Below are 12,837 nucleotides of genomic sequence, written 5' to 3' on the forward strand. Positions count from 1 at the left end.
CCTGGAAAAAAATCAATAAACATTTATTTGATACAGTCATTTTTAATACATACAGTTGATGGCCCGCCCCCGTGCCACTTGGGGCCGGGGGGCGGGGACGAGGACCGGGGACAGATGGTCACAAGGCGGGCGGGGCCCGAGCTCACCGTCAAAACATCTTGCAAATAAACACTTTGTAGATAGAATATATACGTATATATATGGTTACAAGTTGATAGCCGGAACCTCTCTTTCGAAATGCACTTATTACGGAGAACTGGCATCAAAAACACCCAAACCGAGAAACCCCAAGTACAGGATGCGTGGCTGCCAGGCGGGAGGTGCTGGCTGCCCCCGAAACCCCAGGCCTCCAGGACAGCCGCCTGGGGCCCACCCAGGGGGACACACCGGGACAGCCCTCCCCTCTACAGGTCAGGGTGCACCCACTCTTTCCCTTCCAAACCAGAGGGACAAGAGGGGCCTACGACTGGGAGGGCCACCAGTCACACCAGGGGACACTCATCTGTCCTTGCGTGAGCAGAAAAGTGCATCCTATTTTCGCGTGACGTGTCGGTCCCTTGAGTCAACCCTTTCCTGTTCTCAGGGCAAGGGGGGCGGGCTGGGCCAGAGGTAGATCTTCAGAAAGGGACCTGACACTGTGCCCTGGGTTTGGGGTCTCAGGCAGGGTCCACACCCACTGCATGGAGGGGGGTGTCTGCCACTCAGTCCCTCTCATTGAAGGTGTCAGTCAAGGCTACCTGGCTGCACTCCCACCAGAGTGGGAAGTGGGCAGATCTTGCTGAGGCACCCAGGGCTCTGCCACCGTAGGAGGAGGGCTCTGAGGACCGGCTTGCTGCTGCCACCCACCAGCCAGAGCATGGAAGCCGGGAGGGAAGAGGGGAGAGAGAGGGGTCCAACCCAGCGCCACTTTTGGCCGCAGTCCCCACGCCCACCTTAAAGACAAAGAAGGGGGTTAAAGTGCTAAACATCAAGTTACCCAGGACCCCACCTCTTCCCACATATCTGGTGGGGCTCCCACGCCAGGGACCACACGTGGACTTTCGGGGGTGACAATGAAACGTATCCCCCAGCCAAAACCAGCCCCCGCTCCCCAAGGGCCAAGTACCTGAGAGGCCGGGGCAGGCAGCTATCCCCAGCAGAGGTGTTGAGGTCCAACCTCCTCCAACCATTGGTGACAAGGACAAAGTGCGCGTGGGGCTCCCATCAGTGCCTGCTCCCCACCCTCCCCCCGGCAGCTGCCCCTGCAGTGGCTGCCCGACCCACCTCCACCTCCACCAGCTGTACCCCAGTGACACCCAGGAACACAGGAAAGAAAGCCCCCCTGCCCCGAAGTCATGCTGCTTGCCTCAGCCTTTGACGCTGGATTACCTGCACCTGCCTAGGCCTCTACCCCCTGATCAGATCAGGTGCGTGTGAGTGGGGGGGAGTCCATGTCTCCACACCCCCTCCCTAGCACATCAGGCCAGGACTGCCCGGGGTCAGAGCACTCTGGCTGAAGGAAGAAGCCGGAGACGGGCAGCATGGTGCCTCGGCCCCAAAGCCCTCCTGGAAACTGTCTCCCTAGTGCGGGGTGAGGAGAGCTGAGCCCAGATTGGAGCCCCTCCTCTCCAGGGACTGGAGGAGGACAGGAGCTGGGGGGCAGAGGGGTGCCCAGTCAGCACCGCCTCCCTGAGCAGGAGAGGGACCCCAGCCCAGCCCCCAGATCCACCGTCGGCACCAGGAAACCCTTAGCACCAAAATGTCAGATTGTTGTGAGTTTTCATATAAAAAACAGAATTAAAAAAAAGGTTTGTTACTTGTCACAGCAACAAGACTGGCATCCACTACACCCAGGAGACACACGCACACGGGCAAACATCAAGATTCACATCGTCCGGGGTCGGCAAGGCCGAGCCCTCAGCCCTCCCCCACCCCCCAGTGGAAAAGAGCCTCCATCCGAACCCAGCAGCTCCGAGCATCCTCCCTGTCCCAGCGACGCCATGGTTGGAAGGTGGGGCCCAGGCAGGAGGTCAGAAACCACATGGCTGCATCCTCAGAGAGCCCTGGACTCCACCTGACCCAACCTACAGACCTCGCTGCCTTCAGGGCACCAAAGAGAGCCGAGACAGAGCCCTGGAGCTGCCACCAACCTACTATGACCTTGGCCAAGCTCCCCCTGGGGCCTTCGGCTCTCACATCAAAAGGCCACACAACCAGAAACGAAGGAGCAGCTAAAAAAGGGGGAAGGAGGCTCCCACGGGAGCTTGGCCACAGGCCAACCCAGGCCAGCAAGAGAGGCTGCTTCCCACAGTGGTCACTACTCGAGCCAGGCCCCAGGCCCCTGCCACTCATGCCCGTGGGCCCCAGGTGACCCCGGAACCCAGACTGGCCCATCCCTAAACCCATCAGGCTACCCGACTCAGGCCGGCGGCATTAGCGAAGCTGGAGGCTGAGGCCAGAGCTCACTTCACATGGCCCCTGCCCTACAGCCCTGCAGTTGCAGAAGCAGAGCCTCTGCCTGGCCCCGAGTGGGGAGCACGACTGGGGACGGTGGAACAGGGCTGCCTCTGCCACCACGATGGACACGGGCCAGTGGGGCAGGGCCCGAGCGCAGCAGGGGCTGCACCGCAGGGGAGGGTGGGCCTGGAGAGGTAGAGAGCAGAAGTGCAGGAACCAAAAGACGGCGGGGTGGGGGTGGGGTGGGGTGCGGTGGGGCGGGCAGGTCAGCACGGCAGCTGTCAGACTTGGGGTCTGTCCTGGGAGGTAGCTGGGGGGTGCTGGGGTTCCAGTGTCGGGTCACGAGGTGAGGCTGCTCAGGTACCCTCATCAGCCCAGAACCACGGGCCACCAGGGACCCCCGATGGGGCGCGGAGCTCACACGCCGAGGACCAGAGGCCACCTGCCTGCTCCGTGCCGCCCCAGCACCGAAGCCCAGGCTGCAGCCCGTCCTCTTGCCGGCCCGCGAAGGTCCCTCCAGACTATTGCACTTCTGCAGCTGCCCTGGCCCTCCCGGGAGCCCCTGCCCAAGGTGCCCTGCGGCAGCCCGCGTGGGGCAGGGCCACCCTCGGGGAGGGGAGAGGGCTGGCCGCCCCCGCTGGACAGATGAACAGGCAGGGGTGGGGGGTGGAGGCCTGGAGGGCAGGAGGCTCTGGAGCCCCACCCTGGACAGAGGGGGCCGGGCCCCACCCACCTGCCAGGCTGCAAACTCACTTCTCGGGCGCCTTGCCGGCTCCCACCTTCCGGCCAGCAGAGCCCCGGGCCCCCTTGTCTCTGCCTCCTGGGGGCCAGTCGTCCCGGTGGGGAGGCGTCCCAGGGACTGGATCATCAGGGGGTCGCTCCTTGGGCTTGCGGCCCCGCTTCTTCCCGCCAGCCGGACTCTTCTCCTTTCTGGGCACCAGGGAGTCTGGGCCCTTGTGTCTGGGAGGCGGGTCTGCCGAAGTGCGGAACCAGTTCTGGGGGAGAGAAGCAGCGATGGAAACCCTGGGGCCCAGGACCCTGGAGGGCGAGGCGGCAGGGGACCCGGGGCCTGGGGACACCCAAGCTTCTCTAGGGAAGCCGGAGGCTGCTCTGAAGAGAAACCAGCAGATTCCTCAACGTTGCCCACTCGCTCAAGTGAAGAGCCGTCACCCTGACGCCCCTGCCCTTCCCGGCCCCCTCCATGGGGCCAGCGCATCCAGCCGCAGGCCCAGCAGGGCTCTCCCACCAGGCCCCTGTCCCTGACGCACCTCCGCGTGGGCCTTGAGGATGTGGTACTTGACGCCACTCTCGGAGCTAAACTCCTTGGGACACAGCAGACAGCAGTACTTCCCCACCAGGTGGTCCCCCTGGAAGGCACAGGGCAGTCCAGCCCCTGGAGGTTGGCCCCTACCACTGGCCCTTGGAGGACCAGAAGTACCCAGATGCAGCCAGGACCACCCCAACCTGTGTGGCTTATCTGGATGGGTGCCTGACAGGTGTGCTCTGGGGACCCACGAGGCCACTCTGTGGCAGGACCACCAAGGTGTCCCCACTGCAGGGGAGGTGGGAAGCAAGGAGAGGGTGAGAAGAGGCAGGTGCTCCTGGGAAGGGTCGCAGCCCTTTGCCAAGGGCCCTTACCCCAAGCCCAGGTCGGGCTGTCCCAGCACAGACGAGGAGCCCCCATAGGCAGAACCACCCAAGACTGAGTGAGTGATGCTGGGGCTGGAGGCGGCGAGCGTCCTGGGCTGCGCTGGCCCTGGCCCCATAGGGGCAGGGGCGCACACCCGGTGTGTGCGGACCCCTGGGGGGCAGCTGGGAGCACCAAGCACGCACGCCTGGCCGCCGGGAGGGCCTGGACACTGACCTTGCTGCAGCTGGCCAGATGGGCCTTGAGGCCGGACACGCTGGAGTAGATGGCTTCGCAGCACTGGGGGCAGGAGGCGACCGTGGGGGCGGGCCCTCCGGCAGGTGCCCCCCCACCAGTGTGCACCCCTTGCCCAGCCCGGGGGACCCGGGGCCCATCTGGGGCAAGCGGGGGGACTTGATCCCAGGAGTCACCCCTGCCCAGGGGTGTGGGCAGGCTGGGCCGCTAGGGCTGAGGTCAAGGCCCCTCTGCCTGTGAGGCTCCGTCTGAGGACCCTTCAGGGGCCACGTGGAGGGCTCCCCCCAAGGCCAGCCCTGGGCCCTCCATCCTGAGTCCCAGCGTTCCCATGCCTTCCCAGCCTCCCTGGCTCACATCATTGGGGCAGTTGACGTGGCCCTTCTCCTTGACCTCGTTCTTCCACTCCTCCAGCAGCCGGGGGTTCAGCACAGGAAGGCCGGGCCGCGTGTAGTTGAGCTGCAGACGTGGGCGGGTGCCAGGGTGAGCTCGGAGCTTGGGCTGGAGGTGACCCAGACGCTCCCTGCTGAGCTGAGAAAGCCCTCAACCACGCCCTCCCAGGTCACGGGGGCTCAGGCTCAGAGACTGGGAGGCTGGGCTCACCCGCGCAGTCTCGGGTACCAGGTCGTCCTTCATGCGCCGCTTGGTCCAGTCTCGGGCCAGCTCGTCCTCCGCGATCTCCTGCAGGTGGAACACAGCGACCTGGGCCGACGTGCGGCGGATGCGGCCGCTGGGGGTCCGTTCGACACCCAACAGGTCCTCAGCCTCGGGGGCCTTGTCCGCAGGCTCCTCGGGGGGCTGCGGGGGTGGGGAGGGGGAGGCCGGATGAGCCACAGAGAGCACGTATGAGCAAGCGCACGGGGGACACGGGAGCCCACCCCAGGCTCACTCCCCCCGACCCACGACGCACGTGGGCCCCTGGGAGGGAAGGCAGAGCACACGTGGCAGGCAGCACACGGGCGCGCCTGCCTGGTGCCCGAGGGACAGGAGGCCGGGCTGTGGGCCGCTCACCGGGGCCGCGTGCTCCGAGCGCACGTGGTAGTCGTGGCCGGCCTTGGAGCGGTAGGTCTTGCCGCAGTGGGTGCAGGGGAAGGAAGGGGTCTCCACCTCGCAGGGCGGCTTCCCGCAGCGTCGCTGGTGGTACTGGTAGCCCATGAGGCTAGAGAAGGCGGCCCCGCAGCCCTGGGGTTCCGGGGGCAGGTGAGTGGCCGGAGAGCGGCGGGCCCCATCCCGCCTGGCGCCCGCACCCGCGCGGCCCACTGACCTCCTGGGGGCAGCGCAGCCGCCCCACCTGCTTCAGCACCTTCCGCAGCCACTCCCGCTCCTCGCGCTCGCCCGCCTCCGAGGCCTCGGCGTCACAGGGCTGCAGGGCAGGCCAGCTTCAGTGCCCCCGCCACCACAGGGCCCCGCCCCTGCCCAGGGGCTGCGGCCGCGGACGTCCCTAGCCAGGCACGGGAGCCACTAAGCCCTGCTAGCGGAAGGCCAGCAGTGAGAGCCGGGCAGGCGCGGGGGCAGACCAGCGGCAAACCTTGGCGCTGTGCTCCGCCATGGTGTGGTAGTTGAGGCCCGCCTTGGACTTGAACTGCTTCCGGCAGTGCTCGCACTTAAGTGCATCCTGCAGCTGCAGACGGGCATGCGTGTGAGAGGCCGGCCCTGGGGCGCCTCCCCTCCCAGGCACGGGGGCAGCCTCACCTTCTGACACACTTCCATGTGCTTCTTGAGCCCCACGAGGGTCTTTCGGGTGACCACGTTGCAGGTGGGGCAGACGGCCTCCCCCCGTTCGTGGATGGCCCGTTGCCACTGCTCCTCAGGGCCACCTGTGGAGCAGGGCCAGGGCCTCAGGGGCAGGCAGGAGCTCCCAGATGCCCTGGACGCCAAGCACAGAACCCAGGGTCCATGCTTGGCCCCCGTCCCCGCGGCTCGGGATCCGCCCCACCCTCAAGACCCGGCCTGTGCCCCGCCCCCCGGCAGCTCCCACCTGGGGCTGGGTGGGCCCCGGGGGCCGGCACCTCCTTGCTGACAGCGCTGGTGGGGGCTGGCCCCCTCTTCCGCACCTCCTCAGGGACCGGCCCCTCCTGCTTCTTGGCGCGGTGGATACGGGCTTTGTCCTCCGCCTTGGCCAGGCCTACGCGCGCACGCGGGAGGGGCAGGTGCAGGCTGAGGGCGCGGCCGCCGCGTGTGCTTGGCCCCACAGTTGCCCGGCTGGTCCAGGCCTCACCTTTGAGTCCGAAAGTCCCTGAGATGGAGGGCTGCTCACCCGTAAACTTCTTGGGTGTCTTCTGTTTCCTTCCTGACTCGGGGGAGAGAACACAGAGGACAAGGCTCTGGTCAAATAACCATTGGGAGGCTCGGGCCGGCTGGCTGCTGCCCCCCGCCCTGCTGCCGCCCCCTGCTCTCGTCTTACTGTGCTTCGTGCGCTCCGCACCCTCCTCAGGCGGGGACACGGGGCCCGTGGCCCTTGGCACCTCCTTGCCCCCCAAGGCTCTGCTGCCCAGAGAAAGGGGGCTGCTGCTGGGGTCTGTGCTCAGCTGGAAGGTTGAGCTCTGGTCTGTGGTGGACGGGCCGTACTCGCCGTTCTCCGGCCTCGCCTGCTTGGGCGGGAGGGGGCAGGCATCCAGGCCGTCTGCAGCCCTGCAGAGAGCAGGGAGGTAAGGGGCGGGAGGGCCCGCTCTGGGCCCTGTTACCCCTGAGCTGCAGCCGGGGACACCCAACCCCACCCAGCAGGAGTCCCCATACCTTTTCTTACCGCTGCTCCTCCCCGCGGCCCGAGGAGCTCTGTTCTCAGACTTGGTCAGCAGCACCATCTTGCAGGGCGGCGTGTGTCTGCTGATGGCAATGGGCCTGCTGACCGTCACCGGCTTACTGACCACAATGGGCCTGCTGACCGTCACCGGCTTCGCAACTGGCACGGGTTTCGTAACTGTCACAAGCTTTGTCACAGACACCGGCTTGTTGATGGTCACTGGTTTGGTGACCGGCACTGGTTTGTTGACTGTTACTGGCTTGGCAATTGGCACAGACCTGGTGACTGATATAGGCCTAGTGACCGGCACAGCCTTGGTGACCGGCACGGGCCTGCTGGCCGGCACTGGCTTGGTGACCGGCACGGGCCTGCTGGCCGGCACTGGCTTGGTGACCGGCACGGGCCGGCTGACCGTCACTGGCTTGGTGATGCCGATGGGCTTGCTGACTGTGACAGGTTTGCTTACTCCAATGGGCTTGCTGACCCCAACGGGCCGACTGACGGAGACTGGCCGGCTCACTGGCCCAGGCTTGGGGGCAGGCAGGGGTCGGTCCATGTGGTTCCAAATCCGATGCTTCTCCAGCTGGGTCTTAGAGGTGAATGCAGCCTCACAGAAGGGGCAAGGAAAGGTCAGCCTTTCTGAGATGGCACCCTGGGTGGAGAGGGCAGGCGTGGACACCCCCAAGCCAACAGCCAGGGCAGGGTGGGCCCCAGGCCTCCCCTTCCCCAGGCCGCAGCCCCTTACCCCTTGGCACCGCTGGTAGTGGTACTTGAGCCCGTAGATGCTGGGGAACTCCAGCCAACACCCAGCGTTTGGACACTTCACCCTCGAGTGCGCCTTGAACTCATCTTTCCACTGGTTCATCAGGGAGAGCTGGGCGTGGGAAAGGCCAGGCTGTCGACCCTGCAGCCACCCAGGCCTCTGCTGCCCAGCCCCCGACTCAGCACTGTCCCCAGGCCTGTGGGAGCCCCGCACATCACCCGCTGGGCCCCAGGCCGTCTCTCGAAGCCCTCGCACACGGAGCAGCCAGTGGATCTGGGCTGAGGGCTCGGCACTGGACACGCAGCAGGCGAGCCTGCCAAGGCAGTGGGCTCCCCGGCAGACCCTGTGAGAGTCCCACCCAGCCCTCGGGGAGCTCACAGGAATGTCTCGGAGCGCCTGGTTCTCGGCTTTCGGACGCCCCTTTTTCTTCCCTTCCGTTCTGTCGCTGGCTGGACTTCCCGGGTCAAAGCAGAGAGGGGCCTGGCTGGGCACTGTCGGCCCACCCCGGCCTACCGGCAGCCCTGCAGCACACGACACACCAAGGCTCAGAGGCTGCATTCCCTGCAGCCTTGTCTGCCACCCAGGGGGCTGGTCCCGCCTGCAAGGAGCCTCACTTCCCCTGCACTGAGGCACGAGGGGCAGGATGAGGCACGAGGGGCAGGAGGCCGTGGCCCACCCAGGGTGGACCTCTCCTCCCTCTCAGGAGCTGGACATCCCGGGAGGCCCACGCCCAGCGCTGGTGCCCGTGGCCACCTGGAGTCGACCTTGCCCTGACTCCTCTTACCTAGCTTCGGTGGGTCGTGAAGCATGGGAAGTCGGACCTCATTCCGGCCGCCATCCCTCCCAGGCCCACTCTTGCTGGACCCCGGGAGCCGGCGGCCTCCTCCAACACAAAAGGGATCGGTCATCTCTGCAGAGCAAGCGGACAGCCCGTGAGGTCCACTGGGCCCAACTCGGGACTTGAAATGGGCCGCTCTCGACCCTGCCCCAGACAGGCCCACTCTCCAGCCTGAGGAAGGGGAGCCTGCCCGCCTGTGTCTTTGGCCACAAGGGAAAGCAGATGAAGGGGTGGATGGGCGGGGGCGGGGGGGAGTTCCAGTTTAGGGGAGGGGCTGCTCAGCCAAAGTCTCCCTGGATGACCCAGAAAACCCTATCAGCATGGAAGAATCTAGCCCTGTCCTGAAGCCTTCACCAGCTCCGGGGGGCTCCCTGCCTCCAGAGACACAATCCCAGAGAGCGAGAGAATCATGCATCTCTCACGCACCTGGTACCTGGCACTTAGCTGGGGATGGCTCCAGGAGAGGCGGAGTGCCCCAGGGGAGGAGGCCAGTGACACCCCTCGGGGGCCAATTATGACACCAGCATGGCTGCCGGCTCACAGGCTGTGCTGGCCCCACACCTAGAAGCACCTTCCCCCACAGCCCCACCCAGACCCAAGGCCACGCTCTGGGGCGCAGGTGGGTGCCCTCGCATCCTTCTCCTCAGGACACAGTTGGAAGATGGCCAAGGTGGGCACTGAGGGCCCCAGCCCACTCCCCAACTGCGTACACACCCTCTCCAGGGGGAGCAGACCAAGGACCCTGCAGCACCGGCTTCTGGTCCCTGTGCCAGCTGAGCCACCCTCCCTGACCCCCTGCCCTGCTTTGTTTCCCGCCGGGGCCCCTCCAACCAGACGGATGCCCCATGCTGGATCCCTCGGCCACTCTCCCCCTAGCTGACCTCCTCACCTCCACCCTCCAGAGACTCTCTGTCCCCAACCTACAGGCCCACCAGCGCCACTCCAGAGACGACAGGCCCCTGGTCACAGAGAACATTCCGCCGACTGAGGCTGGGCTTCAGTGGGCCCATTCTGCTGGGGGACCCCAGGCTCTGAGAGCTGGGGCGACTCTGAGTTCAGCCCTTTTGGGTCCTCCCACAGGGACGCTTAAGGCCACAGAAGAAGAGGGGGGCGGAATGTGGGCAGGTTACCCCTCCCCGGATGGTTTCTAACTTTTTTTTTTTTTAAGGCTGCGCCACACAGCATGTGGTATCTTCATTCCCGGACCAGGGACTGAACCAGTGCCCCCTGCAGTGGAACCGTGGCGTCTTAACCACTGGACCGCCAGGGAAGTCTCCTAACTTCTAACAGAGAGAAAAGGAGGGATCTGCTGTGCCTAGGAGGTCCAGAGGCCATCTGGGCAGACTGAGATCAGAGATCGGGACAGTCACTGCCCATGGTCAGGGGGCTGCCTACATCCTGGGCCTGGGGTCAGTACGGGTCCAGAGCGCTCTAAACAAATTTCTCTGGAAGCCCTCACACTGATACTTCCAAGGATACATGCCAGCGCCCTTCTGACCCCAGCAGAGGCTACTGTGGGTACCTGCTGAGCCCCACCTTTCCAGCCTTCCTCCAGCTTGGGTGAAGAATTCGGAGTTGGGAGCCCCCGGGACCAGGGCTGGCCTAGGAGGCAGAGACTCCCCTTCCATTCAAGGCCTGTGGCTCGCGCACCAGGAGGAGAAAGGGCTCGCCCCTCCCCAGAGGGGCCAGCAGGATCGCAGAGGTGGGACCCTCTGGAGCGGGGGGATAGGAGCGCCTCGCGCTGACCGCAGGCGACGCTGGCGGTGGGACCGCGGCCCAGGCCGCTCGGCCCGGGACCCCGGCCTGGGCCCGGGCGCGCGGATGAGGCCGGCCCGGGGACGCACACCTGGGGGCTGGCCTCGCTACCCACCTGTCACCTGCGGCGGGTGCGGGCCCGGCGTGGCCCCGGAAGGGCCGATCCCGGGCGCCTGGGGAGGGGGGGGCCCAAAGGCAGTGAACCAAAATGGCGACTTTTTCTGGAGAAGAAGGAGGCAGGGACGCGACGCCGGCGCGGGGCGCGGGGCGCGGGGCGCGGCGCGGGGTTCCGGGCGCGGCGGGGGCGGCGGGCGGGGGCTCCGGGTCCGGCCCCCCGACCTGCGCGCGGGGTCAGGGTCGAGGGCGCGGCCGGCGCGGGGGCCGCCCGGGGTCGCGGCCGGGAGCGCGGCCGGGCGCTTACCTGCGGCGCCCAGCGGGCCGGGGCCGGGCAGAGGCCGGGGCCGGGCCGGGCCGGGGCGCGGGGCGCGGGGTCCGGGCGGCGCAGGCTGCGCGCCGCGCTGCGCACATGCGCGCTCCCGCCCCTCCCACCTTTGACAGTTTTACTGTGGGGGGGAGGGGGCGAACTCTCGCGGTATTCCTGCCGCTATCCGCGACGGGAGAGACGGGTCGGGGGAGGGGGCCCGTGCGGCCATCCGCTGGCCCGGTACCCCGTCCGTCGCCTGCGTGGGCTGGGCCGTCAGGGTGAAGTGGCCAGTTATGCCTCCGTCGGGCGGGAGGTGTTTTTCAGGCATTGGGGTAAACTGAGGCACGATGGGGCGCTGGGTGCTGCCCCAAGCCCAGCGCGCACGGATGGAAACGACGGGAAGGTGCAGCGAAAGAGGCTGCCCTCCCCTGGGACCTTGAACTCCTGGCCCCGGGGGCCTTGAGCCTGCAAAGCAGGATCCAGCCTCTTTTCCAACCAGCCCTGTGACCACGTCTGCCTGTGGCCACCCTCAGGAAATGGCCTGGCTCCTGGCAGTGCCGGGGCAGTGTGAGGCCATGGGCTTTATTGGGGTGACTGAGCAGCCTGTCTACTTTAGGGCGGTGGTCCTAGACCAGCAGCCAGTGCCCTCCTTGCTCCTTTGTGCCCCAGAACTGGGCTCTTGGCAGGGATGCTGGGATCAGGTCTGGGGGTGACAGGGCACCCACCTCACCGAGACTTGGAAATGAATGGAGTAGGGAAGGAGTGCTAGTTTGGAGACAGAGGTAAAAGGTGCTCCTCCTTCCCCGAGGCTCTTTCTACCTGCTCTGTCCACGCTGGGGCAGGTTCGGCTACACTGTTTGTGGGCAGGGCACAAAACATGTGGGCAGATTTGGAGTCTTCCTTTTCTCACAGGGACCTTTGGGAGCTGCTTCTCTCGAGGCACCAAGTGTCCATACTGGGGCAGAGGCAGGGAGGGGCCCTCTGTGGAGGGGTTAGTCAGTCCTTCCTTTGGAAATCAGAGCCAGAGAGACCTGTGTAATCCTTCCCTCATTCACTGTGCCCACCCCAGGGTCAAGACATGCAGGATTTCGGGAGGGGGGGTGTCAGTGTGTGTGCCCTGAGGTGCATCCAATTGGTAGGTGTGTGTCTGCATGACCACATATGTCAAGCTGTGTCCTGTTTGGCCATCAAGGTGTCAGGGTATGTCTCTGTGTCCCGTACTAGGTGAGAAAGATCCTGGTCGTATGTTAGCGTCTAAGTGACTGGACACAAGGTGTGGGGGGATGTCTGGGTCTTGGTGGGTTAGTATTTGTGTCTCGTTGCTGTGTGGGTATGTGTGGGGGCATGTGCTGTGACATGTGTTTCTTATGTCAGGGCTTTCACTTGTGTAGGGGGCTAAATGGGGATCCCCAAAAGATAGTCACTTCAGATCCCTGGAACCTATGAATGGGACCTCATTCGGAATAAAGGTTTTGCAGACGTGATTAAGTTAAGGGTCTTGAAATGAACAGATCATCCTGGATGATCCAGGTGGGCCCTATGTCCAGTGACAAGTGTCCTTGTAGGAGGGAGATTTGGCAGAGATTTGGAGATTTAGGCAGAGGTGATGTAACCCTGGAATCCAGAATGGAGTGGTGTGTCCATGAGCCCAGGAATCCCCCCAGGGCAGCCCCCAGAAGCTGGAGAGACGAGGAAGGGTTCTTTCCTGAGCCCAGGAAGGAGTGCTGCCCTGCTGGATTCCAGACTTGTGGCCTGTAGAACAGTGAGAAAGCTCGTTTCTGTTGTGTTAAGCCTCCCTGTCGTGGTCATCTGTTACAACAGCCCCAGGAACCTAGAACACCTGTGTCCCTGCCTCTGGGTGCAGCCCATGGGGCAGCTGGGGCCAGCAGGGGCCTGGGGTACACAGGCGCCCCACCAGGATGGGACACCACTGCCCCCTGGTGGCCCCAGCTGGAGGCAGCTGGCCCAGGCGCCCCCTCCTCCCAGGCGCAGGCCCCAC

The 12,837-nt window shown here is 65.4% G+C and overlaps 1 protein-coding gene across 12 annotated transcripts; it reads right to left on the bottom strand.

Moving 5' to 3' along the window:
• Positions 1–2: 2 nt before the first annotated feature.
• ZNF512B (zinc finger protein 512B) lies at positions 3–12,797 on the bottom strand. Of its 12 annotated transcripts, XM_089897223.1 has the most exons (17): positions 10,530–10,755; positions 8,606–8,731; positions 8,200–8,342; positions 7,804–7,932; positions 7,052–7,710; positions 6,720–6,946; positions 6,534–6,605; positions 6,294–6,440; positions 6,008–6,132; positions 5,844–5,936; positions 5,580–5,678; positions 5,327–5,497; positions 4,919–5,113; positions 4,673–4,774; positions 4,301–4,363; positions 3,705–3,803; positions 3,075–3,431 (listed from the first exon to the last, which is right to left on the bottom strand). In XM_089897223.1, the coding sequence occupies exons 2-17, from the start codon at positions 8,727–8,729 to the stop codon at positions 3,186–3,188; spliced, it is 2,694 nt and encodes an 897-aa protein (XP_089753349.1). In that variant the 5' UTR covers positions 8,730–8,731; positions 10,530–10,755; the 3' UTR covers positions 3,075–3,185. The 12 variants fall into 12 exon arrangements, with proteins under 12 accessions (XP_089753346.1, XP_089753338.1, XP_089753345.1 ...); XM_089897220.1 differs by having other exon boundaries at positions 3–3,431; positions 3,705–4,363; positions 10,530–10,765; XM_089897212.1 differs by adding an exon at positions 10,836–12,797 and having other exon boundaries at positions 3–3,431; positions 3,705–4,363; positions 6,294–6,605; positions 7,052–7,932; positions 10,530–10,587.
• Positions 12,798–12,837: the final 40 nt, after the last annotated feature.

This window comes from Delphinapterus leucas, chromosome 15 (genome assembly GCF_059928025.1).
Source record: "Delphinapterus leucas isolate spDelLeu-1000000601 "Yukka" chromosome 15, BTC_Dleu_Yukka2, whole genome shotgun sequence".
Lineage (NCBI taxonomy): Eukaryota > Metazoa > Chordata > Mammalia > Artiodactyla > Monodontidae > Delphinapterus > Delphinapterus leucas.

Excerpts from the sequence above, each read along its gene's own strand:
- ZNF512B (XM_089897213.1), bottom strand. The coding sequence starts at position 8,729 with ATGACCGATCCCTTTTGTGTTGGAGGAGGCCGCCGGCTCCCGGGGTCC. Across the intron at positions 8,343-8,605 it reads TCACGACCCACCGAAGCTAG|GGCTGCCGGTAGGCCGGGGT; the intron begins GTAAGAGGAGTC and ends CGTGTGCTGCAG. Across the intron at positions 3,432-3,704 it reads TCCTCAAGGCCCACGCGGAG|AACTGGTTCCGCACTTCGGC; the intron begins GTGCGTCAGGGA and ends TCTCTCCCCCAG.